The sequence below is a fragment of the Bos javanicus genome, chromosome 19 (genome assembly GCF_032452875.1).
Source record: "Bos javanicus breed banteng chromosome 19, ARS-OSU_banteng_1.0, whole genome shotgun sequence".
Classification (NCBI taxonomy): Eukaryota; Metazoa; Chordata; class Mammalia; order Artiodactyla; family Bovidae; genus Bos; species Bos javanicus.
The window spans coordinates 58,356,175-58,373,466 of record NC_083886.1 but is presented as its reverse complement, the minus strand read 5'-3'; the positions used below and the strand labels follow the sequence as shown (position 1 = coordinate 58,373,466).

Here is a 17,292-nt window from a genome sequence, read left to right as displayed (position 1 = left end):
AGAGAAATATTCAGCAGGTAAAGGAACATAATAAATGCCCACCAAACCAAACAAAAGAGGAGGAGATAGGGAGTTTACCTGAAAAAGAATTCAGAATAATGATAGTAAAAATGATCCAAAATCTTGAAAACAAAATGGAGTTACAGATAGTCTGGAGACAAGGGTTGAGAAGATGCGAGAAAAGTTTAACAAGGACCTATAAGAAATGAAATAGTCCATCAATAATGAATTATGCAATAACTGAGATCAAAAGCACTCTGGAGGGAACCAACAGTAGAATAACTGAGGCAGAAGATAGGATAAGTGAGGTGGAAAATAGAATGGTGGAAATAAATGAAGCAGAGCAGAAAAAAGAATTAAATGAGGACAACCTCAGAGACCTCTGGGACAATGTTAAACACCCCAACATTTAAATCATAGGAGTCCCAGAAGAAGAAGACAAAAAGAAAGGCCATGAGAAAATACTGGAGGAGATAATAGTTGAAAACGTCCCTGAAATGGGGAAGGAAATAGCCACCCAAGTCCAAGAAACCCAGAGAGTCCCAAACAGGGTAAACCCAAGGTGAAACACCCCAGTTCAGTTCAGTTCAGTTCAGTTGCTCAGTCGTGTCTGACTCTTTGTGACCCCATGAATCGCAGCATGCCAGGCCTCCCTGTCCATCACCAACTCCCAGAGTTCACTCAGACTCACGTTCATCGAGTCAGTGATGCTATCCAGCCATCTCATCCTCTGTCATCCCCCTCTCCTCCTGCCTCCAATCCCTCTCAGCATCAGAGTCTTTTCCAATGAGTCAACTCTTCACATGAGGTGGCCAAAGTACTGGAGTTTCAGCTTTAGCATCATTCCTTCCAAAGAAATCCCAGGGCTGATCTCCTTCAGAATGGACTGGTTGGATCTCCTTGCAGTCCAAGGGACTCTCAAGAGTCTTCTCCAACACCACAGTTCTAAAGCATCAGTTCTTCGGCACTCAGCCTTCTTCACAGTCCAACTCTCACATCCATACACCCCAAGACACATATTAATCAATTTAATGAAGATCAAACACAAAGAACAAATATTAAAAGCAGCAAGGGAAAAACAACAAATAACACACAAAGGGATTCCCATAAGGATAACAGCTGATCTTTCTATAGAAACTCTTTAGGCCAGAAGGGAAATGGCAGGACATACTTAAAGTGATGAAAGAGAAAAACCTACAATCCAGATTACTGTACCCAGCAAGGATTTCATTCAAATATGAAGGCGAAATCAAAAGCTTTACAGACAAGCAAAATCTGAGAGAATTCAGCACCACCAAACCAGCTCTTTAACAAGTGCTAAAGGATCTTCTTTAGACAGGAAACACAGAAAAAGTTTATAAACTCGAACCCAAAACAACAAAGTAAATGGCAACAGGATCATATTTATTGATAATTACGTTAAGTGTAAATGGGTTGAATGCCCCAAACAAAAGACAAAGACTGGCTGAATGGATAAAAAAACAAGACCCCTGTATATGCTCTCTACAAGAGACCCATCTCAAAACAAGGGAAACATACAGACTGAAAGTGAAGGGCTGGAAAAAGATATTTCAGGCAAATGGAGACCAAAATAAAGCAGGAGTAGCAGTACTCATATCAGATAAAATAGACTGTGAAATAAAGGCGATGAAAAGAGACAAAGAAGGACACTACATAATGATCAAAGGATCAATCCAAGAAGAAGATAAAATTATAAATATATACACACCCAATATAGGAGCACAACAATATGTAAGGCAAATGATAACAAGTATGAAAGGCAAAAATAACAGTAACACAATAATAGTGGGAGACTTTAATACCCCACTCACACCTATGGATAGATCAACTAAACAGAAAATGAGCAAGGAAACACAAACTTTAAATGATACAATGGACCAGTTAGACCTAATTGATATCTATAGGACATTTTACCCCAAAACAATGAATTTCACCTTTTCCTCAAGTGCACATGAACCTTCTCCAGGATAGTTCACATCCTGAGCCATAAATATAGCCTTGGTAAATTAAAAAAAATTGAAATCATCTCAAGCATCTTTTCTGATCACAATGCGGTAAGACTAGATGTCAACTACAGGGAAAAATTGGAGAAGGAAATGGCCACCCACTCCAGTGTTCTTGCCTGAAGAATCCCAGGGATGGCAGAGCCTGGTGGGCTGCCATCAATGGGGTCGCACAGAGTCGGACATGACTGAAGCGACTTAGCAGCAGCAGCAGCAACAGGGAAAAAAAACTATTAAAAATACAAACATATGGAGGCTAAGCAACATGCTTCTGAATAACCAAGAAATCACAGAAGAAATAAAAAAAGAAATCAAAATATGCATAGAAATGAATGAAAATGAAAACACAACAACCCAATGCCTATGGGATTCAGTAAAAGCAGTACTAAGGGGAAGGTTCATAGCAATACAAGCTTACCTCAAGAAACAGGAGAAAAATCAAATAAATAACCTAACTCTACACTTAAAGCAACAAGAAAAAGAAGAAATGAAGAACTCCAGGGTTAGTAGAAGGAAAGAAATCATAAAAAATTAGATCAGAAATAAATGAAAAAGAAACAAAGGAGACCATAGCAAAAATCGACAAAGCTAAAAGCTGGTTCTTTGAGAAGATAAATAAAATAGACAAACCATTAGCCAGACTCATAAAGAAAAAAAGGGAGAAGAATCAAATCAACAAAATTAGAAATGAAAATGGAGAAATCACAACAGACAATACAGAAATACAAAGGATCATAAGAGATTATAATCGGCAATTATATGCCAATAAAATGGACAACTTGGAAGAAATGGAAAAATTCTCAGAAAAGTATAACTTTTTAAAACTGAACCAGGAAGAAATAGAAAATCTTAACAGACCCATCACAAGCATGGAAATCGAAACTGTAATCAGAAATCTCCCAACAAATAAAATCCCAGGACCAGATGGCTTCACAGCTGAATTCTATCAAAAATTTAAGGAAGAGCTAACACCTACCCTACTCAAACTATTCCAGAAAATCACAGAGGAAGGTAAACTTCCAAACTCATTCTATGAGGCCACCATCACCCTAATACCAAAACCAGACAAAGATGCCACAGGGAAAGAAAACTATAGGCCAATATCACTGATGAACATAGATGCAAAAATCCTTAACAAAATTCTAGCAAACAGAATCCAACAACATATTAAAAAGATCATACATCATGACCAAGTGGGCTTTATCCCAGGGATGCAAGGATTCTTCAATATTCACAAGTCAATCAATGTAATATACCACATTAACAAATTGAAAGATAAAAACCATATGATTATTTCAGTAGATGCAGAGGAAGTCTTTGACAAAATTCAGTATCCATTTATGATAAAAGCCCTCCAGAAAGCAGGCATAGAATGAACATACCTCAACATAATAAAAGCCATATATGATAAACCCACAGCAAACATTATCCTCAATGGTGAAAAACTGAAAGCATTTCCCCTAAAGTCTGGAGAAGGAAATGGCAATCCACTCCAGTATTCTTGCCTGGAGAATCCCAGGGACAGAGGAGCCTGGTGGGCTGCCATCTATGGGGTCACACAGAGTCAGAGACAACTGAAGTGACTTAGCAACAGCAGCAGCCCCTAAAGTCATGAACAGGACAAGGGTGCCCACTCTCACCACTACTATTCAACATAGTTTTGGAAGTTTTAGCCACAGCAATCAGAGAAGAAAAGGAAACAAAAAGAATCCAAATTGGAAAACTCTCACTGTTTGCAGATGACATGATCCTCTACATAGAAAACCCTAAAGCCTCCACCAGAAAATTACTAGAGCTAATCAATGAATATAGTAAATTTGCAGGATATAAAATTAACACAGAGAAACCCCTTGCATACCTGTACACTAACAATGAGGAAACAGAGAAATTAAGGAAACAATTCCATTCACCATTGCAACAAAAAGAATAAAATACTTAGGAATAAATCTACCTAAGAAAACAAAAGATCTATATATAGAAAACTATAAAACATTGATGAAAGAAATCAAAGATGACACAAATACATGGAGAAATATACCATGTTCATGGATCAGAAGAATCAATATAGTAAAAATGAGTATACTACCCAAAGCAATCTACAGATTCAATGCAATCCCTATCAAGCCACCAACGGTATTTTTCACAGAACTAGAACAAATAATTTCACAATTTGTATGGAAATACAAAAAACCTCAAATAGCCAAAGCAATCTTGAGAAAGAAGAATGGAACTGGAGGAATCAAACTGCTGACTTAAGGCTATACTACAAAGCTACAGTCATCAAGACACTATGGAACTGGCACAAAGACAGAAATATAGATCAATGGAACAAAATAAAAAGCCCAGAGATAAATCCATGCACATATGGATACCTTATCTTTGACAAAGGAAGACGAATATACGATGGAGAAAAGACAATCTCTTTAACAAGCTGTGCTGGGAAAACTCATCAACTACTTGTAAAAGAATGAAACTAGAACTCTTTCTAACACCATAAACAAAAATAAACTCAAAATGGATTAAAGATCTAAATGTAAGACAAGAAACTATAAATCTCCTAAAGGAAAACATAGGCAAAACATTCTCTGAAATAAATCATAGCAGGATCCTCTATGATCCACCTCCCAGAGTAATGGAAATAAAAGCAAAAATAAACAAATGGGACTTAATTAAACTTGAAAGCTTTTGCAGAACAAAGGAAATTATAAGCAAGGTGAAAAGACAGCCTTCAGAATGGGAGAAAATAATAGCAAATGAGGCAACTGACAAAGAATTAATCTCAAAAATATACAAGCATCTCCTGAAGCTCAATTCCAGAAAAATAAATGACCCAGTCAAAAAATGGGCCAAAGAACTAAACAGACATTTTTCCAAAGAAGACATACAGATGGCTAACAAACACATGAAAAGATGCTCAACGTCAGTCATTATCAGAGAAATGCAAATCAAAATCACAATGAGCAGTCAGAATGACTGCTATCAAAAAGTCTACAAACAATAAATGCTGGAGAGAGTGTAGAGGAAAAAGAATCCTCTTACACTGTTGGTGGGAATGCAAACTAGTACAGCCACTATGGAGAACAGTGGGGCAATTCCTTAAAAAATGAAATAGAACTGCCATACAACCCAGCAATCCCACTGCTGGGCATACACACTGAGGAAACCAGAATTGAAAGAGACACGTGTACCCCAGTGTTCATCACAGCACTGTTTACAATAGCCAGGACATGGAAGCAACCTAGATGTCCATCAGCAGATGAATGGATAAGAAAGCTGTGCTACATATACACAGTGGAATATTACTCAGCCATTAAAAAGAATGCATTTGAATCAGTTCCAATGAGGTGGATGAAATGAGCCTATTATAGAGAATGAAGTAAGTCAGAAAGAAAAACGCCAATACAGTATATTAACACATATATATGGAATTTAGAAAGATGATAACAATGACCCTATATGCGAGACAGCAAAAGAGACACAGATATAAAGAACAGTCTTTTGGACTCTATGGGAGAAGGCAAGGGTGGGATGATTTGACAGAGTAGCATTGAAACATGTATATTATCATATGTGAAACAGATCACCAGTCCAGGTTTGATGCATGAGACAGGGTGCTCAGGGCTGGTGCACTAGGATGACCCAGAGGGATGGGATGGGGAGGGAGGTGGGAGAGAGGTTCAGGATGGGGAACATATGTACACCCATGGCTGATTCATGTGAATACATGGCAAAAACCACCAGAATATTGTAAAGTAATTAGCCTCCAATTAAAATAAATCAATTAATTAAAAAAATAATAAATGGATAACCAACAAGGACCTAACTGTCTAGCACAGGGAACTCTGCTCAATCTTATGTGGCAGCCTGGATGGGAGGGGAGTTTGGGGGAGAATGTATACATGAATATGCATGGCTGAGTCACTGTGCTGCTCACCTGAAGCTATCACAACACTGTTAATCAGCTATACTCCAATACAAAATAAGAAGTTTTTTAAAAATGAAAAAGAGGCTACTTTCCCATCTGCTCCTGGTGCAGCCCCCTCCCCCAAGTTCAGAGTGACAACATGAGTAGCCTCCCTCTCTGGTCTTAAGGCAACCCAGAAGTAAAAGTCCCAGGGAGGAACTTGAGAAGAAGAAAACAGTTGACCTTTTCTAAACTAGCTCCCTGAGGCCCTGCCCACTTCCTTCCCAATGAACCACAGGAAGAACTTAATTCATGTCCCAGGACTCTTAGTCTAGCGATCTTTTTAGGAAAAGAGTCCTCTCCAAGCCCCACCCTCCCCAGTCCACCCTAGCTCATAGCTGCAGATCTGTGCTAACTCCAGGGTCTGACTGATGGATTACTCCACAGTCCCCAAAATGCATGGAGGATCTCCTCGCAGACCCCAAGTGAGAGTCACAGCCAGACTGAATACATTCAAGACAGGGAAGAAAATGGAGATATTAACGGGGCGGGAACTTATGGTGACAAGGAGAGGTGTGCCCAGGAGGTGTGCCCAGGAGGTGAGGGATGGCGCTGGTACTAGAATCTCATTTCAAACACACAAAATACATCAGGGCAGGGATGCCAGAGTCTTCTGACCACTTTTTAAGAAAATATTTTCTTTATTTATCTGGCTGCATCGACCCCCGGGATCTTCCTTGAGTCATGCAGAATCTTTCGTTGCACTGCACAGTCGTGGTTCCCCAACCAGGGATTGAACCCACAGCCCCTGCATTGCAAGCCAGATTCTTACCCACTGGACCACCAGCAAAGTCCCTCTGTCCACTTATACTTTCATATCTTCACATGCAGTTGGCATATTATCATCGTTTTGCACATTTTTCTACTTTCATGGGGTCTAGAATTTCCCAGGTGGCTCAGTGGTCCATCTGCAAATGCGGGAGATGCAGGAGACACGGGATCAATACCTGGGTCAGGAAGATTCCCTGGAGGAGGAAATGACAACCCACTCCAGTATTCGTGTCTGGGAAATCCCATGGAGAGAGGAGCCTCTCGGGCTACAGTCCATGGGGTCACAAAGAGTCGGACACGATCAAGCACACACAGAGAGAATCTCAAGCCCACGATTGGCTGACCCCTGCCCCGCACACAATGCAAAAATAAGTGCATTACGTTGTGTGTGACACAGACTTGAGATCATATATGTCCTCCAAGGAACTGGGCCCAGAAGAAGGCATCCGCTCTTCCATTCCTTCCTGTAGTTTCTCCTGTGTTGGAGGCCTCAGGACGAAGAAGGCCAGAGGCTGTGCAGGGAAGGGCAAAACTAGAGCCAGACTGGAGCATCAGAGCAGCAGGTTTCCAGGGACTAGGGGACTGATTCTTGAAGCGGGGGGCCACGCTGCCTCGAGAACCACAGTCGCCACTGACCACTGTCATTGCCTGAGAAAAATGCCTTTTTGTTCTGTTTGAGGGTCTTTAATCTCTGGACAATATTGAAGAGCATGGGGGCTACTGGTTTTTCTGGGGCTTCCCCCCAGAGCTCCTCAGAGGCCTGTTGACCCAGAGGACAGCACCGAGCATGCCCAGGAACAGGGGCACCTTCAGGAAGACCAGGAGCAGGAAGTGGACGCTGCCCAGCAGGGGCCTGTGGGGAACATGGGGACAGGAAGTGAGATGCCCCCCAGGTCCCCTCCTCCCAGCTCTCCCGGGTCCCAGGTTCCAATACCCTACACGAGGGCCAGCCTGGGACCCCAGAGTGACAACAGCCTTCACCCCTCAGACTCTCCTTCTTCATGTCTCCCTGTTCTGACCCTTGCTGCTCTCCTGGGCAGGAAAGGATTAGTGTCCTCATCAGAAGGAGAAGAGCTTAGAACATAGACACACACAAAGGGGAAACCACGAGATGCACAGCAAGGAAGACGGCCGTCTACACAGCTAAGGAGGGAGCCCTTGGGAGAAAGGAGATACGCTGACACCTTGACCACAGACCCTGGCCTCCAGAGCTGTGAAAAATGAACGTTGTCTAAGCCACCTGGCCTGTGTTACTTTGCCATGGCAGCCAAGCTAATACAAGAATCATCCCTTATTCTTCACTCTTCACAGAAATTTGTCAAATGAAGTCACCAATCAATCACTTAACTCTGGTACGTTGATTAGGTGATATAAGTACCTGGAAGGCAGACAGCTGGATATTTGGATAATCCTCATATCCCCTCGTATTTCTAAAACAGGGATGGGCAGGCTTCCCTGGTGGTCCAGTGATAAAGAATCCACTGCCAATCCAGGGGTCACGGGTTGGATCCTTGGTCTGGGAAGATCCCACATGCTGCAAGCATCTAAGCCCATGTGCTACATCTTCTGAAGCCCATGCAGCCCAGAGCCCCTGCTCCGTAAGAAGAGAAGCCACTGCAAAGAGAAGTCTACCGACCACAACCAGAGAGAGCCTGCGTTCAGCAATGAAGACCCAGAGCAGCCAAAAAGAAATAAACTAATTAATTGAAAAACAGGACTAGGTAGGAGTGGGTGTTCAATGCTTAATTGTTGGATAAGTGAGTGAATTGGCCATCTCATGTGCATCAAAGGCCCTGCCTGACACTTACGGGTGGCTTTGATCCATTCATTGAAGATATTTCTTAGTGATCCTTAGTGATTCCTTATTCACAGCAGTTTGGTAGAAAGAAACTTTCCAAACACACAGCAAAAGTGACAGGGGAAGGCAAGTGTTCCTGGAGGAAGAAGGCGGGTGGCCCACAGATATTCTGTGTGAAGGCCCAGCAATAGGAAATGGGGCAGATCTAGAAGCAGAGAGGGCCAGAGAGAGTGAAGGAGGAAGTGAGAGGGACCTCGCAGCGTACAGAAAGCCCCTTTGGCTGCACTGGCTGGGCAGGGCACTAAGGGGCATGGGTGAGACTCAGTTGGTTCCTCTGTGAATGGGGAACGTGCCTATCTGTCCGTTCCTTCTCATAAGTGGTGTAGGCAGGGGCGAAGAATTAACAGAATAATGACAGGAAAGCCTCTGTGAGCTGCCAGGAGATATGAGTGTCACTGCTGTTGCCATAGCAGAAGTTAGGGAAAACAGGGCTTATCAGGCCTTCCCTGCTCTCCCAGAATCTGGACCAGGAGCCCCGCTGGGGCCCACACACACCAGCCATGCCCTCCACACTGGCTGCCGTCCCGACCGAGCCCCAGACTCAGAGTCTCCATCTCTGAGCTCGGCAGGAGATGCTGCTTGTCTGTGTCCCCACACAGTGCAGGGCACGTGGAGGTTCACACGGTAAAAACGGGACGGATGGATGTTGGAAGCCACACGCCTGCAAAAGGCACTGAGCCCAGGACAAAGAAGACCGAGCACATCCAAAAAAATTAAATAATTTTTTTTTTAAGGGATGGGCAGGAGTGGGTACGCAGTGCTTATCTTTTGGTTAAATGAGACAGTCAGACATCTCGTGCAGATCAAAAGCCCAAATGGTACTTACAGTTGCCCTTGATTCTCTTCTGGGGCAACTGGTGCCGTGAACATGTTGGCATTGGAGGTGGCGAGGGTGGAGATTGACACTGTAGGTGCTGCAAGACATACAGACCAGGTTACACACCACTCTGCCTGCTTACCTGCCCGCCGCCCTAAACGTGGCTCTGAGTCTGGGGGATGGGGGTTTGGGGAGCATAGGCCTCCTTGCCCAGAGGAGTCTGGAGCAGGGCCAAAGGAGCGGCCAACAGCCTGGACTGCTCATATCTCCCTGGCCTCCGGGAGACTCAGAGCCTCAGAGGCAGTGGGGCTGGCACAGGTCCAGGGAGGTTAGAGGGGCCCAGGGTCACCTCAGGCCAAGGGCAGCTGGAGGGCAGCAGAATTCAAATGCTCCAGCTGCTCGTGACAGGGCCGCGGCCAGTGCCTCCCCCATCTGCTTATCCACGAGGACAGGAGTAGAATGGGGGCTGCCAGGCAGCTGACACAGCCAAGATCTGTGACTTCAAAGGTCAGGACCAGCCCTGAGCAAAATCCCGAGGTTCAGGAAGAGCCTGCACTTGGAGGATGTTATTAAGCTCCCGCGATGGGGATAGTTACTCTCAGGAGTGTTGTCAGGATTGACTGAGATGAACCTGCTCTGCTTTGCAAGTATAATGGGCCTCCAGGTTCAGGGTGTATGTGTAAGGGAGCCATTGACTGTGTGCCCACCCCTCTCTGCCAGAGGTGCCCAGTGAGGGGGCTCGCCCGGTCCGAGGGTCAGCAGAAGCAGAGACCAACAGACAAAATTGGTCAAACCAAGGTGCCTCCGCTAACATGCCCAGGAGTGCTTGCCTTCTAGAAGGATTGAGGAAGAGAGTGTTCTTCAACTCAGATGTATAAATGGCTCATGATGGGGTTTCATGCACCAGAAATGCAGCCTTCTGACTGTGGAGCCCTGTCCAGACCCCGAAATTAAGCACAGCATCCCCCACTGGGCTGGGACGTCCCCCTGAGATGGGATATGGAACACACGGTGGGCATGGCAGCTCTGAAGTCCCAACCCCGAATTCCAGAAAGAGCAGGAACACCCCCAGGGCAGCAGGGGTCCCAGGAAAGTGCTGGCAGGAATCGGGGTCTCCAGGTCCTATAGAGGAGGGTCCCTTGGCCCACAGGCTGACACTGATCCCACCACCTTCATCTCCTTGGGAGCAGACTTGGGCACTGACTGTGCGCAGGGAAACAGGGTGTTGGGAAAGCCTGATTCCAGCCTGGAGGCGGCCCTGGAGCCAGGAGAGCGTCGAGGGGAAGCCGGGTCCCTCTCAGCCCAGGTGGTCAGCGGGGGCTCCGTGAGCCCTCAGGACTCCCCCACCCCTGGGACATTCCCTCTGAGGGACAGTTGGGTCCTTGGACAGAGCAGGCCCTGAAGAGACACGTCCACACACACACATACTCTTACCTGGGTCAATGGTCACTTCTACTGTGTTCTCCAGGTCAGTTCCAGTTCTCTCAATCCCACACCAGTAAGTGTCTGAATCGTCCAGCCTGAGCTCCTCCATGGTCACGGTGAACGAGCGGTCTTTCCAGTTGTCCCTGATGGACACCCGGCCCTCCTTCACCTCCTTCTCTGATCCAGTGGTTTTAACAACGAAGGGACAGTTGTTCCAGGCAGTCCCCCGGCACCACCACTTCACGTAGCGCTCATACCCAGGGTCATATTGACACTGCACAGTCAGTGAGCCCTGCTCCACACCTCTCACTGCTCTGGGACCCGAGATGGCAGATGAGCCTGGAAACACAAATCCACGTACCTGTTACCTCCCGTCCTGGGGGCAGGGCCACAGCCTCCTGCACTGTGAATAATTCAACCAGACCCAAGGGCCTCCTGAGCGGAGTAACAGTCAAGGAAGGGATACACCTTCCACAAGATGGACCTTCTGCCCTTCAAAATCCTAGTCAAAGCCACCAGGAAAATCCCATAAAAGCACAACTGCGGATCTCGAAGAAACACAAACACTGACACAGAGCAAGAGCAACTTCCTGAGATCATCCCACTTCCCCTGTCTGCGGCCAGTGAGTCTTTCCATTCCAGCCACGTCCGTTTGCAGCCATCCCTGTGTTATTCTGCTCTGATGGGGAGGAAAGACCAGAGGACCCATTTCCACAGAAGACAACTCTGCACTGACGACCTCAGGAGGTCCAGCTGAAACACCCCCTTAACACGTCTGCGGGGAGGCTGTTCCCACTGGCTACGATGTAGTAAAGCGGTAAACTGGGTATGGTGTAGTGAATGTGCTGCAGGGGCCTCCTCGAAGCTGACCAAGGCAGTGGTTGCTACTGGGGCTCCCTGTGCTGTGGACTCCATACAGGACACGTCCCATTATGTTCACTGAACTGTAAATTCCACTCCCAAATTCCTGGGAGAAGTGCTTTTGTAGGACAAAAGCAAGGACAGGACAGCACTCACTTGCTCATTATTTTCAGTCTAGGTCTGTCTATTCAAAGGTATGGTTTTCCCACTAGTCATGTATGGATGTGAGAGTTGGACTATAAAGAAAGCTCAGCGCTGAAAAATTGATACTTTTGAACTGTGATGTTAAAGAAGACTCTTGAGAGTCCCTTGGACAACAAGGAGATCCAACCAGTCCATCCTAAAAGAAGTCAGTCCTGTATATTCATTGGAAGGACTGATGCTGAAGCTGAAACTCCAATACTTTGGCCACCTGATGTGAAGAGCTGACTCATTGGAAAAGCCCCTGATGCTGGGAAAGATTGAAAGTGGAAGGAGAATGGGATGACAGAGGATGAGATGGTTGGATGGCATCACTGACTCAATGGACCCGAGTTTGAGTAAACTCCAGGAGTTGGTGATGGAAAGGGAGGCCTGACATGTCACATGGGGTGACAGTCCATGGGGTCACAACAAATTGGACACAAATGAGCAACTGAACTGAACTGAAACTTGCGTAAAGGCACTCAGAGCACTGGAAATCACTTAAATCAGACCTCCATTAACAATTATTTAAATTTACTGAAGTCACCGCAAACCCGGAGCTTCCCAGTGGCTCAGGGGTAAAGAATCTGCCTGCAATTCAGGAGCCGCAGGAGACAAGTTCCATCCCTAGGTCAGAAAGATCCCCTGGAGGAGGGCTTGGCAACCCACTCCAGTATTCTTTTTTTTTTTTTCTGAAATAAGAATTATTTAATTTGATGTTGAGCAATGTGTACATTTTATCAATACTAATTCACTTTCTTAAAGAAAACAGTTTAAAAAAGTACATAGCTTATACCTTTACAATCTTGATGATACTAAATTATCTAAATACAATTTATAGTAAAATGGAGGACTAAAACATGCATGTGATCAATTAGTTGGATTCTCTCAAAATTGAAATCAAGTTGAACTACTTAAGGTCTCTCCTTTTATTTGTTTTGTTTATTGTAAATGTCAGCAATTTTTTTTAAAGGAACAAGTAATCAATATCTTAGGATTTGAGGGCCATACAGTCTTTGTTGCAACTATATAAACCTGCCACTTAGTGCAAGATAGCGGAGGAGGGAGGAGGGTTCGGGATGGGGAACACATGTATACCTGTGGCGGATTCATTTTGATATTTGGCAAAACTAATACAATTATGTAAAGTTTAAAAATAAAATAAAATTAGAAAAAAAAACGTAAAAAAACAAAACAAACAAACAAAAAAGACGAGTAGAATATCAGGATATGTGAAAATTATAGGAAATTAAGATTTCATGGTCTGTAAATCGTTATATTGGAACACAGAAAATTTTCATCCATTTCCTTATCACTCCAGTATTCTTGCCTGGAGAATCCAATGGACAGAGGAGGCTGGCAGACTACGGTCCATGGAGTCACAAAGACTCGGACACGACTGAAGCAGCAGCATGCATGCATGCAAATGCAAACTCACTCACAGAAACTCTGACACTTCTTTACAGTCAGTAAACATTCAGCGTGATTGTTCAGCATGAGTTTGAGATGCAACTAGAAGCATGTGGAACACGATCTAACCACTTCAAACAACACGTTTTTTGAAAGCACATAGAGAACATTTACAAAAATTGACCATTAAAGAGACTGCCACAAAATAGGTCACTGAAATTTTCCAAGGACTGAAGTCATTGAGAATGTTCTCTGGATATAATTCAACTAAGCTAGAAATTAATAATAAAACAGAAGTTAAACATTTCCACATGCTCAGAAAATAAAATGGAAGTGTTATCGCTAAGTCGAGTCTGACTCTTTGCCACCGCATGGTCTGTCATGGAATTCTCTAGGCAAGAATATTGGAGTAGGTTGCCATTCCTTTCTCCAAGGATCTTCCTGACCCAGGGGTTGAACCAGGATATCCTGCCTTATAGGTGAATTTTTTTTACCATCTGAGCTACCAGGGATGCCCCAAATCAACAAAATAGTGAGGAAAAAAATCACAATAAAAACTTTAAGGGCTTCCCCATGGTCCTATGCAGGAGCACAGGTTCCACCCCAGGAAGACTCCCCATTCCATGGATGGGGCGGGCAACTCGGCGCCTGCACCACAGCTGCGGAGCCTGCACCCGCTGGAGTCTGTGCTCTGGGACCAGAGAAGCCACTGCTATGAGAAGCCCACGCACCACACCCAGAGAAAGCCCTCAAGCACCCCCACGCCCCAGTGCAGCCAGAAATAAAGCTTTAAAAAGCTCTTCAGGAGTGGATTCCTTCATCACCCCCGTTTTCACTCATTCATCTGTGTGTCTAGAATGGCAAGGGTTGAAAAACACTGTCCTACGGGGGGGACACTTGGGTTTGGTTTGGTTTCTTGTTTCCCAGCACCTAACATAGAAGCTGTGAGGTGTTAACAGTAAACATGATATTTGATTCACAAATAAGTGTCTGGATGAACGAATGGACCCTGCCATGTTCCCCCAGGACAGACCCTCAGGATCTCCTGCCTCAGTCACTCCAGGGTCGGAAGCTCCTCCCCACTCACCTGGGATGACAAGAAGAAACAGAGCCGGGAGCAGACACGTGGTCCTGCCTCCCATCCTCGGAGCTAACGAGCTCTCGGTCCCTTCAAGGACCGGCGCCAAGGTCAGAAGTGGACACGCCAGATGTCCCTCAAGCCTCAAGAGATGTTTCCTGAATCTCCTTTGCACTTGTCTCTGGTTCACTTCCCATGGTCAGTACCTACTTCTGCATTTTACATATTAGGAGAAAAGGCTGTCACTCATTGAGAGGATGAATTGCAGCACGTGATGAGAGCTGTGTCCAGACCTCTGTGCCTCTGGGGAGAACAAGTGGTCCAGGTCCGGGCGGGTTGCCCACGAGGAACCGAGACATCGCTGCTGGGGGGAGGGGGCAGAGCTGGTGGTGGGTGAATAGAGAGGACCCCAGAGCAGGGGTTGGACACAGGAATGGGCTCAACTGGGTCTGCACTTGGGGAGAAGGCGGAGCTCGGGGCTCAGGTCCAGCCTCACTGCAGACACAGTCCCACCCTTCCCTCTCTGCAGGCAGCACCCCCACCTGCATCTCAGACCACCTTCCTGCCCTGAGCCTGACCCCTGCCCCTCCCTGGGCTTGGCTCCCTTTGAGGTCCTGAGTCTCTGCAGAGCAGAGGCCGCCCTGGGGCAGGATCAGAAAGGAGAAGCCCCTTTTCCTTTCACCCATTTTGCCCAGAGGCTTCCTCTCCCACGTCTGCACGTGCCCCCCGGCTCCTGGCTGCTGGTCACCGCCCTGCACAGGCACTGCTTATTCTTCTGTCTCCTGTGTTACCCTCCCCACTGCCCCCAGGGGCCCCCTGTGTCCCCTGCTCCCTCTCCCCCTCCTCTCTGGACTGATTCTTTGTCTCTCCTATTCTCTGTCATATTTTAGGAGGCGAGTTTCTCTGAGCCTCTGACCCCTTCTTTCTCACTCTGTCCTGGCCAGTTCTGCTTATTTCATTTAATGTGTGGTTTTGTGGCTTCCATGCTGCTAAGAGCTACCCAGAGGTGAACAGGGCCCAGCTCCCCAGGCTTGGCAAGTGTGCTGAGTGCCCCATGCTGTATGTGTGTGTGTGTGTGTGTGTGTGTGTGTATGTAAGCCCCAGATCGAAAGACTCCTCCTCAGTCACCATGAGATTCCACCACCAGGATCTGTGCCTTGAGATCCACTCCCAGGTACGCCCTCTGGTCATGACGAAAGGAGCTCATTTTCTTATCTGCAGCAGGGGAGCCACTGTCTTCTAACGGGTGTTCGGACCTCTTCTGCCCACCCTGAGGGTTCAAGCACCTGGGCAGGTGGTGAAGAGCTTAAGTGCACTGGTCTCAGGGACTCAGTTTCCCTCCAGGAAATGTGTGTCCTGAATCACTGGTTGTGGCTGAGGATTTAACCCTGGCTGAAATCCCACTTCTCTTAAAAGTAGGTCCCGGTCATTTCTCCAAAGAAGACATCCCAATGTTCTATGTGAAGATGCTCAGCATCACCAATAAGTAGAGAAATGCAAATAAAAACTCAGTGCGATATGACCTCACACTGGTCAGAATGGCCATCATTAGAAGGTCTACATTTAACAAATGCTGGAGAGAGAGTGGGAAAAAGGGAACCATCCTACCCTGTTAGTGACAATATAAGTTGGTGCAGAAACTATGGAAATTGAGTGGAGGTTCCTCAGTAAACTAAAAATAGAATTACAATATGATCCACCACTCCCACACCTGGGCATATACCTGGACAACACTGTTTCAAAAAGATGCACGCACCCCTATGTCCATAGCAGCGCTGTTCACAATAGCTAAGACATGGAAACAAGCTAAATGTCCGTGAACAGGTGATGGATGAGGAAGAGCTGGCGTGTATATATCCACATACATAAACACACTGGAATACTACTCAGCCATAAAAAAGAATGAATAATGCCACTTTCTGGAGAAGGAAATGGTAACCCACTCTAGTATTCTTGCCTGGAGAGTCCTATGGACAGAAGAACCTAGTGGGCTACAGTCCATGGGGGTTGCAAGACTCAGACACGACTGACTGTTTTCATCAACATGGGTGCAACTAGCGACTACCCTACTAAGTGCAGTAACTCAGAAAGTCAAAGACGAACACCATATGATATCACTTATATGTGGAATCTCAAATATGGCATAAATGAACATATCCACCAGACAGAAACAGACTCACGGATGTAGAGAACTGACTTGTCGTTGCCAAGGGGGAGGGAGGGAAGGAAAAGGCTCGGAGTCTGGGGTTAGCTGACGTAAGCTGTTACATGTGGATAGATAAACAGCAAGATTCTACTATATACCACGGGGGAGTATCTTCAATATCCTGTGATAAATCACAATGGAAACGAATATTTTAAAAAAGAACGTTTCTATACGTATAGCTGAGTCACTCTGCTGCACAGGAGAGGTTGGCACAACATTGTCAATCAACTCTACTTCAATTAGAGAAATAAAATGAAAAGACCCATTATAAAAATTAGGTCCTGACCTGATCTATACACGATTGTTTCTTCCGATAAAGAAAACAGGGTCCCTTTAAATGCTAAGAAGAAGGTATATAGATGTTCACCAAAGGCATGGGCCACAATGTCAGGGCAACACTCCTCATAACAGTCAAAACTTGATACGACTCAGACACCCACCAACAGAAAGCATCGGGACTTCCTGGTGGCTCAATGGGTCAAAATCCACCTACCTATGCAGGGGACGTGAGTTTGACCCCTGGTCCGGGAAGGTTCCACATGCTGTGGAGCAAGCAAACCTGTGTGCCAGGGCTACTGAGGCCTAGAGCCTGAGAACCGCAGCTGCCAAAGCCCCGCCCCCCGGAGGGCCCCGCCCCCCGGAGGGCCCCGCCCCCCGGAGGGCCCCGCCCCCCGGAGGGCCCCGCCCCCCGGAGG

At 45.9% G+C, this 17,292-nt stretch overlaps 1 protein-coding gene across 1 annotated transcript; it reads right to left on the bottom strand.

The window, feature by feature from the left end:
• Positions 1–6,608: 6,608 nt before the first annotated feature.
• Positions 6,609–14,574, bottom strand: LOC133232912 (CMRF35-like molecule 5). Its single transcript, XM_061392915.1, has 4 exons — positions 14,401–14,574; positions 10,869–11,198; positions 9,444–9,531; positions 6,609–7,612 (listed from the first exon to the last, which is right to left on the bottom strand). The coding sequence occupies exons 1-4, from the start codon at positions 14,453–14,455 to the stop codon at positions 7,477–7,479; spliced, it is 609 nt and encodes a 202-aa protein (XP_061248899.1). The 5' UTR covers positions 14,456–14,574; the 3' UTR covers positions 6,609–7,476.
• Between the last annotated feature and the right edge of the window lie 2,718 nt (positions 14,575–17,292).

Excerpts from the sequence above, each read along its gene's own strand:
- LOC133232912 (XM_061392915.1), bottom strand. The coding sequence starts at position 14,455 with ATGGGAGGCAGGACCACGTGTCTGCTCCCGGCTCTGTTTCTTCTTGTC. Across the intron at positions 11,199-14,400 it reads GTTTCTTCTTGTCATCCCAG|GCTCATCTGCCATCTCGGGT; the intron begins GTGAGTGGGGAG and ends TTGTGTTTCCAG. Across the intron at positions 7,613-9,443 it reads GAAGAGAATCAAGGGCAACT|GCCCCTGCTGGGCAGCGTCC; the intron begins GTAAGTACCATT and ends TGTTCCCCACAG.